General features: G+C 41.8%; 2 protein-coding genes across 6 annotated transcripts in view; one reads left to right on the top strand and one right to left on the bottom strand.

Annotated features, from left to right (window-relative positions):
* Positions 1-26896, bottom strand: part of LOC128700490 (very long chain fatty acid elongase 7-like) — a 75597-nt gene that overhangs the window by 31936 nt on the left and 16765 nt on the right. The window contains exon 1 of one of the 4 annotated variants that reach the window (XM_070098870.1): positions 4957-5078. The exons of the other annotated variants lie outside the window; for them this stretch is intronic. The gene's annotated coding sequence lies outside the window, so the exon portion shown is untranslated. Of the gene's footprint in view, positions 1-4956; positions 5079-26896 lie in introns of those variants that run through there. 4 annotated transcript variants of the gene reach the window in all.
* LOC128705543 (very long chain fatty acid elongase 7-like) overlaps positions 139-26896 on the top strand; it is a 149646-nt gene continuing 122888 nt past the window's right edge. Inside the window, exon 1 of one of the 2 annotated variants that reach the window (XM_070098873.1) lies at positions 139-183. In XM_070098873.1, coding sequence (XP_069954974.1) covers positions 151-183 — 33 coding nt within the window. In that variant the 5' untranslated portion in view covers positions 139-150. Of the gene's footprint in view, positions 184-255; positions 345-26896 lie in introns of those variants that run through there. The other variant, XM_070098876.1, reaches the window with a different exon arrangement.

Raw genomic sequence — 26896 nt, 5'->3', positions numbered from 1 at the left:
ATCTCTTGTCCTTCGTCTTTACATTCCTCCTCATAATCCTCGTCCTCTTCCTTCTCTATATATTCATATTTCTCCTGGTTCAGGTAGCTGTTGGACCAGGCAAGAAATGATTATACGCAGTGTACCCTGGTGTTCCTTCCTGGATTGTGCATGATGGAGCATCAACTACGACGTCTCAGGCAGGTATGTACCAGTGTGCTGCGCCTCTCTCCCTTGCTGCTTATGTCAAACTATTGCTGCTAGTGACACCCTGTGTTGTGTTACTATCTCACAAGTGGCACCCTCTTGTAAGTGGCATCGTGTCCCACCTAAACTAAGTGCCAAAGCTCTCCAGTTTACCTGAGGTGCGTTTATGAAGCTTTTATTACTTGTTAATTTTGCCTATGGCTCTATTGTTTGTGCTGTGTATGTAATTTTTTTTATTGGTACAAGTGCTGAGTGACCTTCACGGTCAAACTGCTCTGCAAATATCACAACTACTTCCACTATCATTGTCCCTCACAGGTGAGTGTATTCTTCACATCCCTCATCTATATTATCATCGTTATTAGTTTTATTATTAAACCACGGAACGGGTGGGATTTGAACCCATGGTGAATAAGTCGTAAAACTCACTCGCCATGGGTTCAAATTCCACCAGTTCCCTGTTTTTTTTTCTTTTTTGCAATGGTGTTATTACGATTTCGTGAGATTATTATTATTATTATTATTATTATTATTATTATTATTATTATTATTATTATTAAGTGAAGTGTTAAACCCGAGAGGGTCACTCGTTACTTACACCACCGCCTACCCGTGGTAAGTGTCCTTCAAAAATCCCACCTTCGCCCACCTCACGTTCTGAACCTTGTATAACTCGTTCCTAGTCTGTAGGGCCCACCGCGCCAGCCACTTCCCAGAGATATATCTGTTGATATGACCCATGAGTTCAATGAAAGGCAGAAAGAGACCCTGAGTTCTTAGGAAGGTCCGCGGGCGTGCCGCAGGGATCAGGGTCCCTGAAGGAGGCATAGCATAAATATAACTATTCCTGACTATTTTTTATTGTTATTTTTATTTGTAAAACAAAAAAAAAAGGAGTAGAAAGACGGGTAGCTCCGAGAATAACAGAAACTGTATATCCGGCCTGAACTACGATCGCTCCTGGTATGGCTGCCAGTATTGACCTTGCAAACAAGCCTCCCGTCACCCTACCTGTTATACCAGAATTCCCAGTACACCAGGAAGGCACCTCCAGAAGCGACCAAGACAGGTTCGGCCAACAACAGAAATGGACGACCGGAAATGCCGGGACCCTCGTATCTGAAAACCATCATCTAGTGTGCGTAAGGTCACCTCATGAACAAGACTCGGGCCGGGACTACTTCTGTGAAACACACTCACTTGGCCTCTAGTAATACCTCCACCATCCAAGGACTCGCAAGGCCATCCATCCCATGATAATCGTATTCCCAATTGATGATAGCACTGTCACTGAGGTCCACAATGGAACGGGGCTGATAATCCCTTATCCTTCTGCCTAGGAGGAGCTGAGATTCACAAGATGAATACATCCTGTGAGACCGAATGGATAGAGAGGGAGAGATGGAGTTTACTTACATTCAATCAGAGGAAGGGAAACCTTAAATCAAGAGCCACTTCGCCACTACAAGGAACCTTGTCTTGAAGGAGTGTATCGTTACTAGTCTCCGTCAATGAAAAAATGTCCTCACTACTTCCCACATTGTTTAAACCACTAATTCACTTGTGATGGTAGACTGCCTTGCCTTAATGCCGTAAACTAACTTGTATTACAATTTGCTATTTTCGTTCACTCGTGGCATTGGGTCAACCTGGACCATTAAACTGCAAATGTAAGAGTCAGCAACAAGCAAAACTCCAGATTCCTTTTTTTTTTCTGGGTAGAGAATACTCACTGCACTTTTACTTGCACATTACAGTGTGAGTACAAATACAGTACTTAAGTACCTAAATGTGAGTTAAGGTACTCACGTTTACCAGTAGGATAATTACAAAGAATCCTGAGTTTTTCCCTCAAGTACATATATATATATATATATATATATATATATATATATATATATATATATATATATATATATATATATATATATATATATATATATATTATGTATGGCTAGAGCGGAAATGTAACGTGAAAGACTTGAGAGTAATAATGTAGATGATCTCACTTTCAGAGAGCACAACAGTGTTGTTATTGCAGCCACGATAATGATAGTGTGAATAACAGAAACTTTCAAAAGGAGAGAGAGGCCAAGCCAGTGATGATATTTAAGTCATTCATCCCCTCTCGGCTGGAGTATTGCTGTATACTTAGCGACCCGATCTGATCGATCAGGCCAGCAACCGGGAAGCCTGTTCTGGGACCGGGCAGAGGGGACGGTTTCCCCCTGAAGCGACTACTGGTAACTTACAGGCACCTACAGGTTAGTTAATGGGGATTAAAGCCTATTACATGAGGAGCCATTAAGTTAATCCCTACAGCAGGTATTAATCTCCCAGTACATATATACACTGAGAGGCATACACCTTACGGTGTATACATTGTGATGAAGGTGATCCTAAACAAAGTTGTATTCCTGATTTTTCAACTTACAAATCACATTTTGGTATATGAAGCAAATGGAAAATCTTTATCGCCACATTTTTATGTATTTTCATTTATTTTTATGCATTTTTAAGAGTTTTTGTATTTTGAGATCAAGAAATAAAATGTTTACAGCCCCGTTTGTATGTAACTTGTGGTGTTTGTATGTAACTTATGGTGTTTGTATGTAACTTGTGGTGTTTGTATGTAACTTGTGGTGTTTGTATGTAACTTATGGTGTATGTAACTTATGGTGTTTGTATGTAACTTATGGTGTTTGTATGTAACTTGTGGTGTTTGTATGTAACTTGTGGTGTTTGTATGTAACTTATGGTGTTTGTATGTAACTTATGGTGTTTGTATGTAACTTATGGTGTTTGTATGTAACTTATGGTGTTTGTATGTAACTTGTGGTGTTTGTATGTAACTTGTGGTGTTTGTATGTAACTTGTGGTGTTTGTATGTAACTTGTGGTGTTTGTATGTAACTTGTGGTGTTTGTATGTAACTTATGGTGTTTGTATGTAACTTATGGTGTTTGTATGTAACTTGTGGTGTTTGTATGTAACTTGTGGTGTTTGTATGTAACTTGTGGTGCTTGTATGTAACTTGTGGTGTTTGTAACTTGTGGTGTTTGTATGTAACTTATGGTGTTTGTATGTAACTTATGGTGTTTGTATGTAACTTGTGGTGTTTGTATGTAACTTGTGGTGTTTGTATGTAACTTGTGGTGTTTGTATGTAACTTATGGTGTTTGTATATAACTTGTGGTGTTTGTATGTAACTTATGACGTTTGTATGTAACTTGTGGTGTTTGTATGTAACTTGTGGTGTTTGTAACTTGTGGTGTTTGTATGTAACTTATGGTGTTTGTATGTAACTTGTGGTGTTTGTATGTAACTTGTGGTGTTTGTATGTAACTTGTGGTGTTTGTATGTAACTTATGGTGTTTGTATATAACTTGTGGTGTTTGTATGTAACTTATGGCGTTTGTATGTAACTTGTGGTGTTTGTATGTAACTTATGGTGTTTGTATGTAACTTATGGTGTTTGTATATAACTTGTGGTGTTTGTATGTAACTTATGGCGTTTGTATGTAACTTGTGGTGTTTGTATGTAACTTATGGTGTTTGTATGTAACTTATGGTGTTTGTATGTAACTTATGGTGTTTGTATGTAACTTATGGTGTTTGTATATAACTTGTGGTGTTTGTATGTAACTTATGGCGTTTGTATGTAACTTATGGTGTTTGTATGTGACTTGTGGTGTTTGTATGTAACTTGTGGTGTTTGTATGTAACTTATGGTGTTTGTATGTAACTTATGGTGTTTGTATGTAACTTATGGTGTTTGTATGTAACTTATGGTGTTTGTATGTAACTTGTGGTGTTTGTATGTAACTTGTGGTGTTTGTATGTAACTTATGGTGTTTGTATGTAACTTGTGGTGTTTGTATGTAACTTGTGGTGTTTGTATGTAACTTGTGGTGTTTGTATGTAACTTGTGGTGTTTGTATGTAACTTGTGGTGTTTGTAACTTGTGGTGTTTGTATGTAACTTGTGGTGTTTGTATGTAACTTGTGGTGTTTGTATGTAACTTGTGGTGTTTGTAACTTGTGGTGTTTGTATGTAACTTGTGGTGTTTGTAACTTGTGGTGTTTTTATGTAACTTATGGTGTTTGTAACTTGTGGTGTTTGCATGTAACTTGTGGTGTTTGCATGTAACTTGTGGTGTTTGTATGTAACTTGTGGTGTTTGCATGTAACTTGTGGTGTTTGTATGTGATGGCAACTGCCACGAGGTGAAATTCTTTTTTCAACGTTGCATAGTTTCCTCGTTTATTTTCATTTATTAGTTATTGTTAAAGAGAAATTGTTAGTGCTCGTGTTGGCACTCCATACATAATTGAGCAGTCAAGTGCTAAGCACTATTTACTGGGTTTCGTGTTATCATTGTTAGTTGGTATGGAATGGTGGTTATTGAGAACAATAAAAGGTCTTTCGTCACAGTGGCCACTGTTCTGGGAAGACAAACAATAGTGTTATGGTGTCGAAATAAGCATAAAATTAACCGCATGACCTGTATCTCTGTGGTAGAGCACTGGTTTTACTATCGAATGAACTGGGGTTTGAGTCTTAAGTTGAGTGAGCAGTATGGGCAAGTCTCCTTGCAACTTTTTTATGTGGTAAAGTGTAGCTAAAAGTGTTATAAACAGACATAGAATTCCGAGCAATGTTTCGTTCAGTGTTAAATTTGTGAAGCTTAATACTTAACTACATTCTTAGTTCTACATACAATGTACCATTCTCCTTACATCTGCCCCCGTTAACACTGTAGTAATAAGTACCTGGTCGTTAGTCTCCACGCAGATGCGATCTCTGTTCACTTCACAGCGAATAGGCACCTGGTAGTTAGTCTCCACATGAATGCGACCTCTGCTCACTTTCCAGCAAATGAGTATCTAGTTGTTAGTGTCCTTACACATCTGCTCTGTTGACCTTACAGTATATAATACCTGGATGTCTTCCAGACACGTCCACAATAAACAATATGCTGACCACGTTGACATGCGCACAGGGAGAAGCACAATGCAGTTTAATTATTAACTCTAACAAAACAGGGAACAGAATGTAAATTTTATGATTTTTAAGGAAGATCCAGCTCCTCCTTCCCTCTTCCCTTACTTGCTCATAGCCCTCAACCCTATAGTACTGCACCTCACTCCAACCATACCACTCATCAAAAGACCTAATTTTGCTTCCCCCACAATATCAATAGCACTACACCCTTCTTCTCCTCCTTATCTACAACTACATCTCTAACCCATTCCCCGATCACAATAAACACACAAACCCCTGCCTCATCTTTCCCTCTCCTTACAAATAAACTGTAAACAATAAGCCTGGACATCACAAAAATAGTATAGCAAAATAAAACTTATAATATGGTACACAAATGCAGATGGATTATAAATTAAGAGTGAATAGCACAGACAAACCTAAGCATGATAGCTCTCACAGAGACAAAACTAAGTGAAATGATAAAAGCAAAACAATGGATGACACCATAGTTGAACTGGAATTGAAAATGGAAAGAAAATCAATGGATGAGATGAGGGAAGTACCTAGACAAAAAGTGACGGGAGGCAGTGGAGAACTATGCATCCACAAGAAGGAGAAATGATAAAATCAAGGAGAACCCGTGGTTTAACGAAAGATGAAGAGAGGAAAAAAGAAACGTGCAAGTGCATGGAAAAATCCTAGAAAGCGATCGTTATAAAAAGACGGAGAAGTGAGCAAAAGAGCCAGAAACTAATGCGTAGGAGAAGGTGAACAGTTTAAGAGAGACATAACAGTTAAAACTAAGTCGGAACTGAAACTGCTTTACAGTCACATCAGAAGACAGTAGAAGACCAGATAGAAAAACTGAAGAAGGGAGGAGAGTTCGCGAGAAATAACACGAAATTTGAGAGGAACTAAATAATGGATATAGAAAGATGTTCTAGTGAAAACAAGAACAATACAAGAGACTCGAAGAGAAAGAGTACACCAACGGTTCCTGTTCACCATATACACTACAGGGAAAGATTTTTTCTTTTTTTCTCGGACTGAGCTGGAGACATCAAAGTCAATGGGACCGAGCAAAATATCACCATGGAATCTGCAGGAAGAAGAAGAAGAAGAAGCACTTTCTGAACATTAGCTAAAATCTGCAAGTCACTGAACACGGAACATTTGCGAGGGATCCGAATGACAATGTAGTTCCATTATTAAAAAAAAACAGATAAGGAGTATTAACCTACAAATAAAATTACTGATGCAAGTTAAAGGAGGATAAGACAATGAGGAAAGACGTGAAGCATTAAAAGAGTAATACTTTCATAAGCAGTAATGAGCATAGGTTTAAATATGGAAAATATTGTCTCACTAACCTGCTAGAGGTTTAAAGAAATGGGTGGACTGCATATTCTTGGATTACAGGAAGGGATTTGACACTGCACCTCACAAGAGGCTAAGAGTGAAACGTGGGGACCAGCTCGAATAACAAAGAAGGAACTACAGTGAATCAAAGAGTACCTTATGGTAAGGCATTAAAGAGTGATGGTCTTGAAGGACATGTCAGAATGTGTAATAAGTGAGATTCCACAAGGATAGCTATTAAAACCTGTACAGTTTCTCGTAATTATGAATGACATAGCTGAATGGCGGCGTCATACGTATTCCTGTTTGCATACAATGTAAAATTAATGAGAATAAAGACCTACGTACCATGGAGAGGTTGCAAACAGACCCAAAGCAATCTGCAAGACAGATCAGACACGTTGCTACTGGAATTCAACTCCAGCAAATGCATAGGTAATAAAAAATTGAACAGGTAAGTAGACCAGAAACTGAGTAAACACTCGGGAAACAGAAGCTGCAAAACTTTCTCATGAGGGACATATCACGCCTGAAGAAGCAACGAGTGATGAAGCTTTTCCACCAAGAAATGTCCTGAACTGTACATAAGTATCTTTTTCCACATATCGCATGGGGAGTATATCAACGGAGCCACATGGGCAGAGTATACCGGGCTACCCACGTTGCCCCGTTGATGTAGGCAAGCCTCTGGACAGTCTTGAGTAAAAATAATTAATACAGAATCTTGTCTGATGAAGTACCTGACATGCATCAGACAAGTTACAGAATATACGCCTCACACACTCAACCTGGTAATCCCCGTCTGATAAAATGGGCCTTGAATACTAATACATTCGGGATGTTTGCAACCAAACTGGTTCTGCAACTGAGGGAAATCCACTGTGAGGAGTCCTTAAGGAATTGAATCTAATATTCTAGAAATTCTCTCCCTAAGATAATCCGAGGAGCGAGAAGGGTGGATAGGGAGAAATAGTTTCACAAGAGAAGTCCAAGGACACTTGAACGAGGAGATCAAAGGTAAATGAGCCATAAAGGTTTTAAGAAATAAGTTCGGTCTTAAAGTGATAGTGAAGCGGAATAAACTACATGAGTAAGTAGTGAAGTGAAGCTCTGTAAACAGTTTCAAGAGAAGATATCACAAGGATCAGAACAAGAATCAGTAATGCTAGTCAATATTCTGGGCAATGATTCCACCTCAGCAACCTCCGTCGTTGTTTTGCTTATACTATATAAGCAAAAAACCACGGGGGTAGTTGATTGTATTGCATCTTGTATCGCTTGTACGTGATTTTACCTAATACATATGTATATATATATATATATATATATATATATATATATATATATATATATATATATATATATATATATATATATATATATATATATATATATATATGCAATAAGATCACAGTAAACAGGTGATTTTAAAATATGCAAAACAACCACTGTGAAAGAGTAGGAAAATTCCAAGCGCTTTCGTGACTACTCACATTGTCAAGGAACTATGAAAGTAATACATCAAATGAAGGCAATAAAAGGGCTTAGACCACACCTCACAGTCAACCCCCACAACAAAGAAACACCTGACGCGCGACAATACCGGACTCATAAGAAACGAGGAACACTGCAGTGAATCCGCTAGTCCAACTAGACAGGTCCTCACGACATCATCAACATATCTGAACCATTTTGCTTTAAATTTGAATTCATTATTACTCTTAATAATTAAAACATCTAGAAAAGGCAATGAGTTATTTTCCTCAAATTCAACAGTAAAGTTTATAGAATGGGCTAAGCTATTTAATTTGCCAAGGAAATTGTGTATATCTACATTCTTGGGCATAAGACAAAATATCATCGACATATCTGAACCATTTTGCTCTATTAGGGAGGATTGTGTTAAGCAATCTTGTTTCAAAAAATCCCATGTATAGATTACTAAGAACAGGTGAAAGAGGATTTCCCATTACCATACCAAATTTCTGAGTGTAAAATTTATCATTAAATACAAATTTTGCATCAAAGATGAAATAATTAAACAATTTACTTCCACTAATCCATCTTTACCTTACAAGTATGGACTAATAAAAATACACAAACCAGGTAATCCAATCAGACCAATTATTAGCTCCATAGGATCAGTTTCGTATAAATTATCCAAATGGCTTGTCAACATTTTGAGCCCTATTGTTGGTAAAATTTCTAACTTTAATGTTAAAAACAACTTAGATTTAGTTGATAAATTAAGCACCTTGACTGACTTAAATGATTTTAACATGGTTAGTTTTGATGTTACTTCCTTGTTTACGAAAGTTCCTGTTGATGATTTATTAAGTTTCTTATCTGAAGAACTCGTTAATTATGATTTACCATTACCAGTTCCTACCATCATTAAACTTATTAAACTTTGCATTGTTGATGCAAAATTTGTATTTAATGATAAGTTTTACACTCAGAAATTTGGTATGGTAATGGGGAATCCTCTTTCACATGTTCTTCGTAATCTATACACGGAATTTTTTGAAACAAGATTGCTTAACACAATCCTCCCTAATAGAGCAAAATGGTTCAGATATGTCGATGATATTTTGACTTATGCCCAAGAATGTAGATATACACAATTTCCTTGGCAAATTAAATAGCTTAGCCCATTCTATAAACTTTACTGTTGAATTTGAGGAAAATAACTCATTGCCTTTTCTAGATGTTTTAATTATTAAGAGTAATAATGAATTCATATTTAAAATTTACAGGAAACCTACAAATAACTGTTCCTATGTACACTAATATTCTTCCCATCAAGATAAAGTTAAACTGTCTGTTTTCTCATCAATGTTTTTGAGAGCTTTACGAATTTGTAGTCCAGAGTTCATTGATGAAGAAATATCCAAAATTTATGAAATAATCATTGATCTGAAATACCCGAGAAATGTAATTGATAAATCATTTAAAATTGCTAGAAATACTTTTTACAACCCAAAAAGAGATAACCAACCTTATTCAACTAAAAATATGTTGGTTCTCCCTTACCATGAAAACTTGGTTAATGTACCTTCTCTTCTTAAGACTCTTAATATTAAAGTTGTATTTAAAAATCTTGATACAGTAAGAAAACTTTTGATAAAGAATTCCCCCAAAATGCTGACGGATGTGTCTATAAGATTCCTTGTAAAATTTGCGATAAAGTTTATTACGGTCAAACTGGTAAAAGTCTCGAACTTAGATTAAAACAACATAAATATAGCATTAGAACTGGACAAGATTCCAATGCTCTATTTATTCATGTGAGAGATTTTAACCATCCAATTGATTTTCAAAAAGTTGAGAAAGTTGTATCAAGCAAGTCCATGGTTGACAGAAATATAATTGAATCTTGTTTCATAAAAAGCAAATAACAAATAATAAACCTTATTTCTTGGGTAGAATAATTTGTTAGTGGGATGTCGTGAGGACCTGTCTAGTTGGACCAGCGGACCCACAGCAGTGTTCCTCTTTTCTTATGAGTCCGGTATTGTCTCGTGTCAGGTGTTTCTTTGTTGTGGGAGTTGACTGTGAGGTGTGGTCTAAGCCCTTTTATTGCCTTCCTTTGATGTATTACTTTCATAGTTCCTTGACAATGTGAGTAGTCACGAAAGTGCTTGGAATTTCACTACTCTTTCACGGTGGTTGCTTTACATATATATATATATATATATATATATATATATATATATATATATATATATATATATATATATATATATATATATATATATATATATATATATATATATATAAACATGTCGGCCGTCTCCCACCGAGGCAGGGTGACCCAGAAAGAAAGAAAATCCCCAAAAAGAAAGTACTTTCATCATCATTCAACACTTTCACCTCATTCACACATAATCACTGTTTTTGCAGAGGTGCTCAGAATACAATCGAATCGAATCGAGGACGACGAGAGCTGTCGTAAGATGGGAAGGAAGAAGGATATGGAAGGATGGAAATAACTGGAAAAGGCTGGGGAGGATGGGAAGAGGAGGCATCAAGGCAAGTGGCCCAACCACTTTGGGACATGTGGTACAAAAGTACTGGAGACGTAGATAGAGAGGCTTGACTGATGTCATTGCTTGGCTCACTAGGAGAGGATGGCGAAGGCAGCAGTAGGAGCTGGGAGTGTCAGAAGGCAGCAAGCAGGATGAGTTGGTTATGGTCTTAAACCGTTCATCAGTGCGGTAAATTGTTTTCGAGAGAGTTGTATCACACTTATGGGAGAGCTGTAGTAGTATTCGTTGGTTTGGAGTTGGTGGAGTATCTGGTTGTAGGTAGGGAATGGTCTTTCTTCGCTTTGGTACGATACAGTGTTATCTTGGAGATGCTGGATGAGTTCTAGGCGAGTCATGCTTGCAGGGTATAGCCTCGTAGTGTAGAATATGAGTCCTTTGTGTTTATCCCATGGTGTTCCAGGTAATCGACGTGAGCTAAGTAGAGGCGGTGGTGGAGTAGAGGAAGGTGGTGTTGCTTCGTTTTAACTTCAGTAGACGAATTAGATGTTTCTGGTGGTAAGGCTTCTGATTGGTTGGATTCAGTGAGAGGTGGTGGCGGTGGAGGCTTCTCATTGGTCCTTGTTGGATTGACGTCACTAGTTGGTGGTGTTGATGGAACTTCTGCAGAAGAGTTGGCGATTAAATTTTTGGTGAATTTGAGAATTTCTTCAGAAGGTGGAGATGCTGGAAATGTAAATGAAGGCATGTTATTTAATGCAAATAACTCGTTGATGGTAGAGTTAAATGATCCAGGTACAGCCATGTTTTGCATATGAGCGTATAGTAGACAGTAGTGAATCTTCGTTACGTCACATGTTGGAGGAGTGATGGTAGTGGTGGCGGGCTGAGTAGATGCTTGAAGAAATTTTGTAGTGTTTGATTGTATCTTAGCAATTGCTGCATACGTTGGAGTGTTGCTAGTAGGTTTTTTCTTTGCTGCATCTTGTGTTTTCTTCATAATATCCTTTCTTGTAGGACATTTTGCTGCCAGTGTATGGTGGTCATTACTCTTGCAGTTTAAGCACGCTGGTTGTGTTGGAGCAGCAGCGGTGCAGGAACTGAAGGCGTGTGGAAATAAATGGTATAAAATACCGACACAATGGCAATATAAACACAAATGCAGTATAATGTGATCCTTTATTGACTACGTTTCGCCCACACAGTGGGCTTTTTCAAGTCACAAACAGAACTACCTGGGGTGGAAGGAACGCGAGTATTTATAGTCCGGCTGAGGTCAGGTGAAGAATGCTGCATCTGATGATGTACCGAGTTGGGTTGTAGAGTCTAAAAACTTGGGTAGCTTGGAAAGGAGACTGGACAAGTTTGTGAGCAGACCTTCTACAGTGTTCTTATGTGGGATAGCGATGAAGAAGTTTCTTGGCAAGTGGTTCAGCTATGTTATAGAAGCCACTATTCTGGTTGAAGTTGTCGGATATAGAAATAAGTGATGATTCCAGGATTCTTCGGTATTGAGTGTTGTCTTCTGTGGCGATAAGTCTTGAGTTTCTGTAGTTTATCAAGTGGTTGTGTGAATTACGGTGTTGTACGCAGGCATTCCTTGTGTCGTCAGACCTGCTTGCGTATTGGTGTTCTGAAATACGTGTTTGGAGGTCCCTTGATGTTTCGCCCACGTATAACTTGTTGCAGTCATTACAAGGGATTATGTATACCCCTGCAGAGGATGGAGGCTTGTCCTGCCTACTACTGGTGATGTCCTTGATGGTCGTGGTTGTGGAGGTAGATACTTGGAATGATGTTTTGGCAAAGATGTTGGAAACATGTTTGGCAATGGAGTTGGTGGGAAGGACTATGTATCTCTTCTCGGCAGTGTCTTCTCTGGGTGTGTTGAAGATGTTTAGTGCTCGCCGTCTGCAGTCTCTGATGAAGTGACGAGGATAGTGGAGTTTGGAAAATACCTGTTCAATTATAGTGCATTCTTCCTCAAGGAACTCGTTGCTGCAGATTCTGAGTGCACGCAGGAAGAAGCCTATAATTACACCACGTTTGGTTTTGGTGTCGTGGTGAGAGTAGAAGTGGAGAAGATCGTTTTGGTTGGTGGGTTTTCGATAGACTTTAAAACGAAGTTCGTGGTCAGCTTTGCAGAGTAGAACATCAAGGAAAGGAAGAGTGTTGTCGACCTCTTCTTCAAGTGTGAACTGGATTGAAGGCTCGACCTGGTTGAGCTTGTCTTGGAGAGCTTGAACGTTGAAGCGTTTAGGAGTTATGAGGAGAATGTCGTCAACATAACGGAGCCAGGTGACAGACGAAGGAATAATGGTGGAGAAACGTTCGGCTTCTAGATGTTCCATGTATAGGTTCGCTAGGACTGCACTGAGTGGCGAACCCATGGGTAGTCCAAAAGTCTGCTGAAAGAGGTGATTTTCAAAAGAGAAACACGTAAAGCCAACACATAGTTCAACCAGGTCGATGAAGTCGCTGGCTGGAATGGGAAGATCAAGTGAATCGTCAATTTTCTTGCGCAAGAGATCGATGGCTTGTTTAGTAGGTACTTTAGTGAATAGGGAAGTCACGTCAAGGCTGGAAAGTTTCTTGTTCCTGATGTTGATGTTGCGAATGCGATTGAGAAGATCACCTGAGTGTTTGAGATGTGCTGGACTGATAGTGCCCAAGAGTTTCGAGAGGTGTTTGGCGAGAATTCCTGAGAGCTTGTGGGGAGCACTGCCTATTCCCGAGGATATGGGCCTCAGTGGGATACCAGGCTTGTGAGTCTTTGGCAGGCCGTACATTCTGGCAGGTCTGGGGTTGCTGGGCATGGTGTGCAGAAGTTTCTTCCCTTGTTCTGAGCTCCTCAGAATGCGGCGAGTCCTTTGAAGAAAAGTTTTAGTAAGGTTGTCCACTTGGTTAGTTGTGAGAGGTTTGTAGGTATCTGGGTCATTAAGTAGATTGAGCATTTTGTTCCTGTAATCGTCAGTGTTCATGATGACAACACCACCTCCTTTATCAGCGGTGGTGACCCTGATGGTCGTGTCTTCTGCTAAACCTTTGAGTGCATTGATGTAACGTCGGGGTATGACTGGGGAGCTGCGTGTTGAGATGGCTGCTGAGATGATGCCTTGAAGATAGCCTTTTTGGAAGTCGGAGTCATTGTGTCTGTAGTTTTTGGCGATGAAATTGAGGTCTTGTTTTGGTTTCGTAATTCCTGTTGCGAATTTGAGGCCTAAGCTGAGGGCTTCAGTTTCTGTGGTTGACAGTGGACGAGATGAAAGATTTTGAATAATTTCAGGTCTTCCTAAACTTTTCCAATTACTATTATCGCAGAGTGTTTGTAGTTTCCTAGTAAGTCTGATCTTCTCCTAAAAACTTACTCACTTCGCAACAGACACAATTTTCTTCGTGACTGCATCCAAGAAATGGTCTTACCAAGATCTACTCCTCCTCAAATTGCCAACATCAAACCACCTTTCTCCGCTACAGCTCGGACCTACCTTGAAGAGTGTGCAGATGACTTAAACAATGCTACAAAGGAAGCTTTTCTCCAAGCCAGAACACTAGGCACAACACTCCGGGGCAACATGAACAGACGCACCGCCGAAATCATTCGCAGCAGAGTTACCACAGCGAATGTTCAACAGAAGATCAGACTTACTAGGAAACTACAAACACTCTGCGATAATAGTAATTGGAAAAGTTTAGGAAGACCTGAAATTATTCAAAATCTTTCATCTCGTCCACTGTCAACCACAGAAACTGAAGCCCTCAGCTTAGGCCTCAAATTCGCAACAGGAATTACGAAACCAAAACAAGACCTCAATTTCATCGCCAAAAACTACAGACACAATGACTCCGACTTCCAAAAAGGCTATCTTCAAGGCATCATCTCAGCAGCCATCTCAACACGCAGCTCCCCAGTCATACCCCGACGTTACATCAATGCACTCAAAGGTTTAGCAGAAGACACGACCATCAGGGTCACCACCGCTGATAAAGGAGGTGGTGTTGTCATCATGAACACTGACGATTACAGGAACAAAATGCTCAATCTACTTAATGACCCAGATACCTACAAACCTCTCACAACTAACCAAGTGGACAACCTTACTAAAACTTTTCTTCAAAGGACTCGCCGCATTCTGAGGAGCTCAGAACAAGGGAAGAAACTTCTGCACACCATGCCCAGCAACCCCAGACCTGCCAGAATGTACGGCCTGCCAAAGACTCACAAGCCTGGTATCCCACTGAGGCCCATATCCTCGGGAATAGGCAGTGCTCCCCACAAGCTCTCAGGAATTCTCGCCAAACACCTCTCGAAACTCTTGGGCACTATCAGTCCAGCACATCTCAAACACTCAGGTGATCTTCTCAATCGCATTCGCAACATCAACATCAGGAACAAGAAACTTTCCAGCCTTGACGTGACTTCCCTATTCACTAAAGTACCTACTAAACAAGCCATCGATCTCTTGCGCAAGAAAATTGACGATTCACTTGATCTTCCCATTCCAGCCAGCGACTTCATCGACCTGGTTGAACTATGTGTTGGCTTTACGTGTTTCTCTTTTGAAAATCACCTCTTTCAGCAGACTTTTGGACTACCCATGGGTTCACCACTCAGTGCAGTCCTAGCGAACCTATACATGGAACATCTAGAAGCCGAACGTTTCTCCACCATTATTCCTTCGTCTGTCACCTGGCTCCGTTATGTTGACGACATTCTCCTCATAACTCCTAAACGCTTCAACGTTCAAGCTCTCCAAGACAAGCTCAACCAGGTCGAGCCTTCAATCCAGTTCACACTTGAAGAAGAGGTCGACAACACTCTTCCTTTCCTTGATGTTCTACTCTGCAAAGCTGACCACGAACTTCGTTTTAAAGTCTATCGAAAACCCACCAACCAAAACGATCTTCTCCACTTCTACTCTCACCACGACACCAAAACCAAACGTGGTGTAATTATAGGCTTCTTCCTGCGTGCACTCAGAATCTGCAGCAACGAGTTCCTTGAGGAAGAATGCACTATAATTGAACAGGTATTTTCCAAACTCCACTATCCTCGTCACTTCATCAGAGACTGCAGACGGCGAGCACTAAACATCTTCAACACACCCAGAGAAGACACTGCCGAGAAGAGATACATAGTCCTTCCCACCAACTCCATTGCCAAACATGTTTCCAACATCTTTGCCAAAACATCATTCCAAGTATCTACCTCCACAACCACGACCATCAAGGACATCACCAGTAGTAGGCAGGACAAGCCTCCATCCTCTGCAGGGGTATACATAATCCCTTGTAATGACTGCAACAAGTTATACGTGGGCGAAACATCAAGGGACCTCCAAACACGTATTTCAGAACACCAATACGCAAGCAGGTCTGACGACACAAGGAATGCCTGCGTACAACACCGTAATTCACACAACCACTTGATAAACTACAGAAACTCAAGACTTATCGCCACAGAAGACAACACTCAATACCGAAGAATCCTGGAATCATCACTTATTTCTATATCCGACAACTTCAACCAGAATAGTGGCTTCTATAACATAGCTGAACCACTTGCCAAGAAACTTCTTCATCGCTATCCCACATAAGAACACTGTAGAAGGTCTGCTCACAAACTTGTCCAGTCTCCTTTCCAAGCTACCCAAGTTTTTAGACTCTACAACCCAACTCGGTACATCATCAGATGCAGCATTCTTCACCTGACCTCAGCCGGACTATAAATACTCGCGTTCCTTCCACCCCAGGTAGTTCTGTTTGTGACTTGAAAAAGCCCACTGTGTGGGCGAAACGTAGTCAATAAAGGATCACATTATACTGCATTTGTGTTTATATTGCCAAATTTCTGAGAGTAAAATTTATCATTAAATACAAATTTTGCATCAACAATACAAAGTTTAATAAGCTTAATAAGTTAAATGATGGTAGGAACTGGTAATGGTAAATCATAATTAACGAGTTCTTCAGATAAGAAACTTAATAAATCATCAACAGGAACTTTCGTAAACAAGGAAGTAACATCAAAACTAACCATGTTAAAATCATTTAAGTCAGTCAAGGAGCTTAATTTATCAACTAAATTGTTAGTGGGTTGTCGTGAGGACCTGTCTAGTTGGACCAGCGGACCTACTGCAGTGTTCCTCTTTTCTTATGAGTCTGGTATTGTCTCGCTTCAGGTGTTTCTTTGTTGTGGGGGTTGACTGTGAGGTGTGGTCTAAGCCCTTTTATTGCCTTCCTTTGATGTATTACTTTCATAGTTCCTTGACAATGTGAGTAGTCACGAAAACGCTTGGAATTTCACTACTCTTTCACAGTGGTTGTTTTGCATAATTTAAAATCACCTGTTTGCTGTGATCTTATTGCATATATATATATAAATATATATATATATATATATATATATATATATATATATATATATATATATATATATATATATATATGTATATATATATATGGTCATCTAACAAAGGCTTTCCGCTGGTTTATCCCTCCACCCCTTTAGAAATTATGGTTGTAGATGAAGCAAGTCATGTCGCCTTGTAGTCCCCCACCAAGGTCACTAATGTAGAGTATTAATAACAACGGCGCAAAACCGGTCCCTGTGGAATTTCACTTTGTGACCAGTTCCAGTTCTTTTTCCGTGCCTAGAAAGCAGGTCTTCCCTCTTGCGTCTTCCGGCATTTGCTCTCTCTCTCTCTCTCTCTCTCTCTCTCTCTATCTCTCATAAACATTCACAAACACACATACACACATTAAAAACACTCATTCACAAACTCACATACACAAACACACACAAATAATCATTCATAAACAAATACATATGCACAAGCACACACACAAATACACACACACACACACACACACACGCACACACACACACACACACACACACACACACACACACACACACACACACACCAGAAACACCTGCAGAAAGACTCCAGCCACGACACCCCAAGGCAACTGAACAATCCAAACCAACCATCACACACCGATCCCTCTGTTCCCACCCCCCGCACCACAGTTACAGTATTAGAACAGAAGTTGAATGTTTGGTACACAAATGCGGATGGATTAACGAATGAACATGATGAATGGCAAGAAAGAATCAATGAGAAGTCCCCAGACATCATAGCAGTTACAGAAACAAAGCTCACGGAGACAATAACAGATGCAATCTTCCCACCAGGATACCAGATCATGAGGAAAGATAGAAGGGGCAAAGGGGGAGGAGGGGTTGCTCTGTTCGTAAAAAACAGATGGAAATTCGAGAAAATGGGAGGCATAGGCGAGACAGGAGAAAGAGACTACATAGTAGGTACACTTCAGTCTGGGGAGCACAAGGTGGTCATTGCAGTGATGTATAATCCACCACAGAACTGCAGGAGGTCAAGAGAGGAATATGAAGAGAGCAACAGAGTAATGGTGGACACACTTGCTGAGGTGGCAAGAAGAGCTCACTCCAGCAGAGCAAATTTGCTGGTTATGGGGGATTTCAACCACAGGGAGATTGACTGGGAAAACCTGGAGCCACATGGGGGTCCCGAAACATGGAGAGCCAGGATGTTGGACGTGGTGCTGGAAAACCTCATGCACCAACATGTTAAGGACACTACCAGAGTGAGAGGGGAGGATGAACCAGCAAGATTGGACCTTGTGTTCACCCTGGGCAGTTCAGACACTGAGAACATCACGTATGAGAGTCCCATAGGAGCTAGCGACCACGTGGTTCTGTGCTTTGAATACATAGTAGAGCTGCAAGTGGAGAGAGTAACAGGAGTTGAATGGGAAAAGCCTGACTATAAAAGAGGGGACTACATAGGGTTGAGGAACTTCCTGCAGGAGGTTCCGTGGGACAGAGAACTGGCAGGAAAGCCAGTAAACGAAATGTTGGAATATGTAACAACAAAATGCAAGGAGGCAGTGGAAAGGTTTATTCCCAAGGGCAACAGAAACAATGGGAAGACCAGAACGAGCCCCTGGTTTACGCGATGGTGTAAGGAGGCAAAAAATAAAGTGCAATAGAGAATGGAAAAAGGACAGAAGGCAGAGAACACATGAAAATAGGGAGATCAGTCGCAGAGCCAGGAACGAGTATGCACAGGTAAGGAGGGAGGCCCAGCGACAGTATGAAAATGACATAGCATCGAAAATCAAGACTGACCCGAAACTGTTGTATAGCCACATCAGGAGGAAGACAACAGTCAAAGACCAGGTGATCAGATTGAGGACAGAAGGTGGAGAACTCACAAGAAATGATCAGGAGGTATGTGAGGAGCTAAGCAGGAGATTTAAGGAAGTTTTTACAGTAGAGACAGGAAGGGCTGTGGGAAGACAGCACAGAAGGGAACATCAAGAGGGAATATACCAACAAGTGTTGGATGACATACGAACAACCGAGGAGGTGCAGAAGCTGCTAAGTGACCTTGATACCTCAAAGGCAATGGGACCGGACATCTCCCCATGGGTCCTTAGAGAAGGAGCAGAGATGCTGTGCATACCCCTAACCACAATCTTCAACACATCCCTTGAAACTGGGCAACTACCTGAGAAATGGAAGACAGCAAGTGTAGTCCCCATATTTAAGAAAGGAAACAGAAGTGAGGCACTAAACTACAGACCTGTGTCTCTGACATGTATTGTGTGCAAAGTCATGGAGAAGATTATCAGGAGGAGGGGTCAGTTCTAGGACCAGTGCTATTTTTGATATATGCGAACGGCATGATGGAAGGAATAGACTCTGAAGTGTCCCTATTCGCAGATGATGTGAAGCTGATGAGAAGAATTAAATCGGATGAGGATGAGGCAGGACTGCAAAGATACCTGGGCAGGCTGGACATGTGGTCCAGAAACCGGCTTCTCGAATTCAATCCTGCCAAATGCAAAGTCATGAAGATTGGGGAGGGGCAAAGAAGACCGCAGACAGAATATAGGCTAGGTGGACAAAGACTACAGACCTCACTCAGGGAGAAAGACCTTAGGGTGACCATAACACCGAGCACGTCACCGGAGGCACACATCAACCAAATAACTGCTGCAGCATATGGGCGCCTGGTAAACCTGAGAATAGGGTTCCGATACCTTAATAAGGAATCGTTTAAGTCACAAGCGCCAGGCTCCGAGAATCTTAGTGCTTTTAGGGCGTGTTTTAGCAGCTAGAAGCAACCAGTGTTAGTGACAACGTCAGTAAACAACCCTACAAGTGATAACCAAAGTATTAGCAAAAATAAATAGAGTAAAGGCGAGAGAAAGCTTGAAATTATGCAACAAAATTTCAAAGTGCCAGTTCGTTGAGGCCTAGTTGGCCCTTGTTGCCACATTGTTACAAATATACAAAGTACGAAGCGAGTGACTAAAGAGAAAAGATAAAAAAAAATTAAGAGAGGTTGGCTAACGACAAACTGTGATGTAGCACACAGCGTGAACAAGCTAGCCAAAAAGGGGATATATATATATATATATATATATATATATATATATATATATATATATATATATATATATATATATATATATATATATATATATACATATACATAAATATGTATAAGCAGAGGTGGTGGCAGCAGTAGGCCTGAGGAAGTAGTGCTGCCATAACAGGTTGGGTGTCATCACAAATAAGAAGTGTACTTACCAAAAGTGAAGTGTAAATTATAAAAGTAGCAGTATACAAGTGATAAGTGTGGTAAATGAGGACTCAAAAGGGCAACGAGAAAAGAATAGCTGAAGAAGTCAGCGGCGGAAGGGCGAGGTGCATGAGTCATCGTACAGCGAGCATCGTACAGCGAGCATCGTACATCAGGCATCTGGATGGACGTCCCCTCTGAGGAGTAACGTACAAATCACCTGTTTGTGGTTGGCGGGAAGTTTTGAGTGGTAGAGCCGGCCCTACGGTCACTGGTAGCTATCACAAACCCTGCTCCAGAGCGATTATCATACACACAACACCTAGCAGTAGTAGGAAGATAAAATTTGTAGGAGCAAGGAATAGGCAGGAGGATTAAGTCATGGCTAATGGGACTACAGCCCTGACAACAGTTTCGAGAGATAATGTTTTAGGACACAAAGACAGTACAATCTGAGAAGCAAGTATTGGGTACACATGTAGTAAAAGGTAGTACATAACTGGGTGAAAGAATGACTTGTTAACACACGCTGGTATTATAATTATTAGAATTACTCTCAGTGTTAATGGTATCTTATTAGTATTACGGATACACAGAGGTGAATTGTATTTCTGGGACATATAAACAACTGACGTGCTCACACACACACGCGTGCACACACATACACTCGGGGACAGGAGCTGAGTCTCGACCCCTGAAACTACAACTAGGTGAGTACACACAGCTGATCCTTGGAATTTGACCGCATCCCCTCACCCCCCCACACACCTTTCCCTCCCCCACAGACCTTTCCCCTCCCCCGCTCTTGCCTTCACTCCCTACTCCCTCCTATCTGTCCCTCTCCCCCTCCCTCGCATTTCTCTCTCTCATAGCCTTTTTCCCTCCCCTCCCCCCTACTCTCTCTCTCTCTCTCTCTCTCTCTCTCTCTCTCCCTCACTCCCATAACCCTATCTCACCCTCCTCTCTCTCTATAGGCTTCTCTCTCCATCTCTCCATTTCTCTCTCTCATAGCCTTTTCCCTCACCCTCCTTTCTCCCTCTCTCTCCCTCTCCCTCTCCCTCTCTTTCTCCCTCTCTCTACCCTTTCTCTCCCCCTCACATTTCTCTCTTTCTCCCCCTTGGTCTTATCCCTCACCCCCATACTCTCTCATCTCTCTCCCTCTTTCTACCCTTTCTCTCTCCTCTCTCTCCCTCTTTCTACCCTTTCTCTCTCCCCCTCGCTCCCCCTACCTCCTCTATCCTTCTGGCTGTGGTAAAAAAAAAAAAAAAAAAAAAAAATGGGTGGCCCTAGAGGATGGAAAACCAGAGATCTGGTAGACGAACCAGGGAGGAAAGACTGGGAGTTAGAGCTCCAAAAAAGGGAGGAAGAGTGGGGAAGGAAGATAGTAGAGCTTGGTAAGAAAATGGAGGAGCGGATAGCTGAAGAGTGCAGGAAGTGGGAAGTACAGGTCTTAGTAGCAGAAGCTAGGATACAGTGCTTAGAAGAGAAACTGCAAAGCCTGAAACAGATTAGAGAGACAAATGACAATTCAGATGTGACATCAGGAAATTCAATGTCAGGCGCAGACAAGGGGACGGTAAGCAACAACGGAGACATGACGTACACGAAGGCCCTATCAGACCCACGTGGGGCCAGGGAAAAGACGAGGAGCACACTAAGGTCAAATGACAGGTCCGAAGACAATGAAGGTATGCTATATGCAGAGATTCTAACAGCCAACTGCAGTGGCAAGGGACAGCTGGTCATGAAAGACAGTTCACTGAGAATAGAAGTTTTAGATATGACAGGGACTGAAGGCAAGAACATGTCAATGGAAGGAAATAAAATGCCTCAGAGGAAGCAGATGGAGACTCAGTGGGAGGAGGAAAGGGCGAGGTCAGTTTTTGTGTACGGGCTCCAAGAAGCCAAGGGGGACAACTTTGAAGAAATAAAACAGGAGGAGAAAAAAATGATTGAAGGCATCATGAAAACAATAGGTGAGGGCGATATGACCCAGGTGACAAATTTTCAGAGAATTGGGTGGTTTGCGAGTGGAAGGATACGGCCTGTCAGAGTAACTTTCAAGGAAGAATCAGTTCGAACCAGGATTCTGCAAGAGAAAGCAAGACTGAGGGACAAACAGGGGTACCAGAGAGTATACCTCGACCGCGACAGAACACAAGAAGAAAGGACTACACTGAAAGAGAGGGTACAGAGACGCAAGGAGGAACGAGAGGCAATGACGAAAATGAGCAGGACCCAGACACAGGAGAAAGGGCAAACACACCCCACATAATCTCCCACCAAAAGACTCCAACCGCGACATTCCCAACGCAACTGAGCAACCTATACTACAACCCACTCACTGTTCCCTCTGCCACGAACCCCCATATCAAAAACCTCACCCCAACAGCTGTCCCTTATGGGCATTCTGACCCCACCCCCATCATCACAAACCCCACCAACACCACAGCCCCATATAGGCCCCCACCAAGGCTCTCGCTCCCCCAACCCCAATATTCTTGCATGACCACAATGATAGAAAAGAAACTGAAAGTTTGGTACACAAACGTGGATGGAATAATGAATAAACATGAGGAGTGGAACGAAAGAATCAGTGAAAAATCCCCAGACATCATAGCAGTCACAGAAACAAAACTCGCTGAGACAATAACAGACACAATCTTCCCAACGGGATATCAGATCCTGAGGAAAGATAGAAGGAGTAGAGGGGGAGGAGGGGTTGCACTGCTCATAAAACACCGATGGGGATTTGAGGAAATGGAAGGCATGGACATGATTGGAGGAAGAGACTACATTGTAGGTACAATTCAGTCCGGAGAACATAAAGTAGTCATTGGAGTGATGTATAACCCACCACAGAACTGCAGGAGGCCAAGAGAGGAGTACGAAGAAAACAACAGGGTGATGGTGGACACACTGGCTGAGGTAGCAAGAAGAGCTCACTCGAGCAGAGCAAAGATACTGGTAATGGGCGATTTCAACCACAGGGAGATCGACTGGGAAAACCTGGAGCCACATGGGGGTCCCGAAACATGGAGAGCCAAGATGATGGATGTGGTACTTGAAAACCTCATGCATCAACATGTCAGGGACACAACCAGAGAGAGAGGGGACGATGAGCCAGCAAGACTGGATCTTGTGTTCACCCTGAGCAGTTCAGACATTGAAGACATCACTTACAAGAGGCCCCTTGCAGCTAGCGATCACGTGGTTCTGAGTTTTGATTATATAGTAGAGTTACAAGTGGAGAAGGTAACAGGAACTGAAGGGGACAGGCCAAACTATAAAAGGGGGGACTACACAGGTATGAGAAACTTCCTGCAGGAGGTTCAGTGGGACAGAGAAATGGTAGGAAAATCAGTAAACGAGATGATGGAATATGTGGCAACAAAGTGCAAGGAGGCAGAGGAAAGTTTTGTTCCCAAGGGAAATAATAGGAAGACCAAAACGAGTCCTTGGTTTACCCGAAGGTGTAGGGAGGCAAAAACTAAGTGCAACAGAGAATGGAAAAGGTACAGGAGGCATAGAACCCAGGAAAACAAGGAGATTAGTAGAAGAGCCAGAAACGAGTATGCACAGATAAGGAGGGAGGCCCAGCGACAGTATGAAAACGACATAGCATCGAAAGTCAAATCTGACCCGAAACTGCTGTATAGCCACATTAGGAGGAAGACAACAGTCAAGGACCAGGTGATAAGGCTGAGGAAAGAAGGTGGAGAACTCACAAGAAACGATCAAGAGGTATGTGAAGAGCTCAACACGAGATTTAAGGAAGTATTTACAGTAGAGACAGGAAGGACTCTGGGGGGACAGACCAGATGGGGACACCAGCAAGGAATACACCAACAAGTGTTGGACGACATACATACAGATGAGGAGGAGGTGAAGAAACTGCTAAGGGACATCGATACCTCAAAGGCAATGGGACCGGACAACATCTCCCCGTGGGTCCTTAGAGAGGGAGCAGATATGTTGTGCGTGCCACTTACCACAATCTTCAACACGTCCCTGGAAACTGGGCAACTACCTGAGGTATGGAAGACGGCAAATGTAGTTCCCATTTTTAAAAAAGGAGACAGAAAAGAGGCACTAAACTATAGACCTGTGTCATTGACGTGTATAGTATGCAAAATTATGGAGAAGATTATCAGGAGAAGAGTGGTGGAGCACCTGGAACTGAACAAGAGTATAAATGCCAACCAGCACGGATTCACGGAAGGCAAATCCTGTGTCACAAACCTTCTGGAGTTTTATGATAAAATAACAGAAGTAAGACACGAGAGAGAGGGGTGGGTCGATTGCATCTTCTTGGACTGCAAGAAGGCCTTTGACACAGTTCCTCACAAGAGATTAGTGCAGAAGCTAGAGCATCAGGCGCATATAACAGGAAGGGCACTGCAATGGATCAAAGAATACCTGACAGGGAGGCAACAACGGGTCATGGTACGTAATGATGTATCACAGTGGGCACCTGTGACGAGCGGGGTCCCACAGGGGTCGGTCCTAGGACCAGTGCTATTTTTGGTATATGTGAAAGACATGATGGAAGGGTTAGACTCAGAAGTGTCCCTGTTTGCAGATGATGTGAAGTTAATGAGGAGAATTAAATCTGATGAGGACCAGGCAGGACGTCAAAGAGACCTGGACAGACTGGACACCTGGTCCAGCAAATGGCTTCTCGAATTTAATCCTGCCAAATGCAAAGTCATAAAGATAGGGGAAGGGCACAGAAGACCACAGACAGAGTATAGGCTAGGTGGCCAAAGACTGCAAACCTCACTCAAGGAGAAAGATCTTGGGGTGAGTATAACACCGAGCATGTCCTCGGAAGCACACATCAATCAGATAACTGCTGCAGCATATGGGCGCCTGGCAAACCTGAGAACAGCATTCCGATACCTTTGAAAGGAATCGTTCAAGACACTGTACACCGTGTATGTCAGGCCCATACTGGAGTATGCAGCACCTGTTTGGAACCCGCACTTGATAAAGCACGTCAAGAAACTAGAGAAAGTACAAAGGTTTGCCACAAGGTTAGTTCCAGAGCTAAGGGGAATGTCCTATGAAGAAAGATTAAGGGAAATCGGCCTGACGACACTGGAGGACAGGAGGGTCAGGGGAGACATGATAACGACATATAAAATACTGCGTGGAATAGACAAGGTGGACAAAGACAGGATGTTCCAGGGAGGGGACACAGAAACAAGAGGCCACAATTGGAAGTTGAAGACACAAATGAGTCAGAGAGATATTAGGAAGTATTTCTTCAGTCATAGAGTTGTAAGGCAGTGGAATAGCCTAGAAAATGACGTAGTGGAGGCAGGAACCATACACAGTTTTAAGACGAGGTTTGATAAAGCTCATGGAGCGGGGAGAGAGAGGGCCCAGTAGCAACCGGTGAAGAGGCGGGGCCAGGAGCTAAGACTCGACCCCTGCAACCACAAATAGGTAAGTACACACACACACACCACACACACCACACACACACACACACACACACACACACACACACACACACCACACACACACACACACACACACACCACACACACACACACACACACACACGCACACACACACACACACACACACACACACACACACACACACACACACACACACACAGGGATTATTCACTTCAGTCGAAAGTTAAATAACAGAACCAAGGACTCCTCTTCACTCTCCCTCCCTCATACTTTCACTATATAATAATAACACAAATACTCCCGTCGCGAGTTGAAATATGTGAAAAAATAAGCAATTACTGTACCTAAATGTAAACGTTATTCAATAATAATTATTCAAGGCCTACGAACATAGCTTCGCTCCTGTAGCTACAAATCTTTAAGTAAGTTTACTTAGGCACAGGTACACATAAGCACCATTATCATATACCTGGAGTTTACCTGGAGAGAGTTCCGGGGATCAACGCCCCCGCGGCCCGGTCTGTGACCAGGCCTCCTGGTGGATCAGAGCCTGATCAACCAGGCTGTTGCTGCTGGCTGCATGCAAACCAACGTACGAGCCACAGCCCGGCTGATCACGAACTGACTTTAGGTGCTTGTCCAGTGCCAGCTTGAAGACTGCCAGGGGTCTGTTGGTAATCCCCCTTGTGTGTGCTGGGAGGCAGTTGAACAGTCTCGGGCCCCTGACACTTATTGTATTACCTGGAGTTTACCTGGAGAGAGTTCCGGGGGTCAACGCCCCTGGGATAACCCCCCAAAAAGTCAGACAAATGAAGTTATAAAAGAAGGAATTTATGATAGAAGAGTAAGTCACTAACACCAACGTTAACCAAAACCACATTAGTTATTACACAACCATCCCCCCCCCCACCGCAGGTACCAACGTTCTCTCAGTGTTTATTTACTTTCACGTTAAGGAACCTCATGTACGTACCTGGAAAGGTGAGTGTGCGGTACTAACCTCTCCTCTACACACACTATCTTTCGTTAGTTGCTAAATATTTTTATGATAAATAAGACACATGTATCTTTATTCCGAAACGTTTCGCCTACACAGTAGGCTTCTTCAGTCGAGTACAGAGGTGTTGGCAGAAGCAGAAATATGTGTCCTACTTATCAACATGTCGGTACTGTATACCATTTTCATAGTCACTATATAATTTTAAATTTAAATACTTAAAATTATTTAGTAACATTCTCAATTAACCAATAAATCATGTTTCAACATTTTAATTTGAAATTAATAAGCATAACATAACTCCAGCGTACATGCTCTCA

This window comes from Cherax quadricarinatus, chromosome 65, assembly GCF_038502225.1.
Source record: "Cherax quadricarinatus isolate ZL_2023a chromosome 65, ASM3850222v1, whole genome shotgun sequence".
NCBI lineage: Eukaryota > Metazoa > Arthropoda > Malacostraca > Decapoda > Parastacidae > Cherax > Cherax quadricarinatus.
Note: the sequence above shows the minus strand (reverse complement) of the source record. Positions and strands in the feature narration are given on the sequence as shown.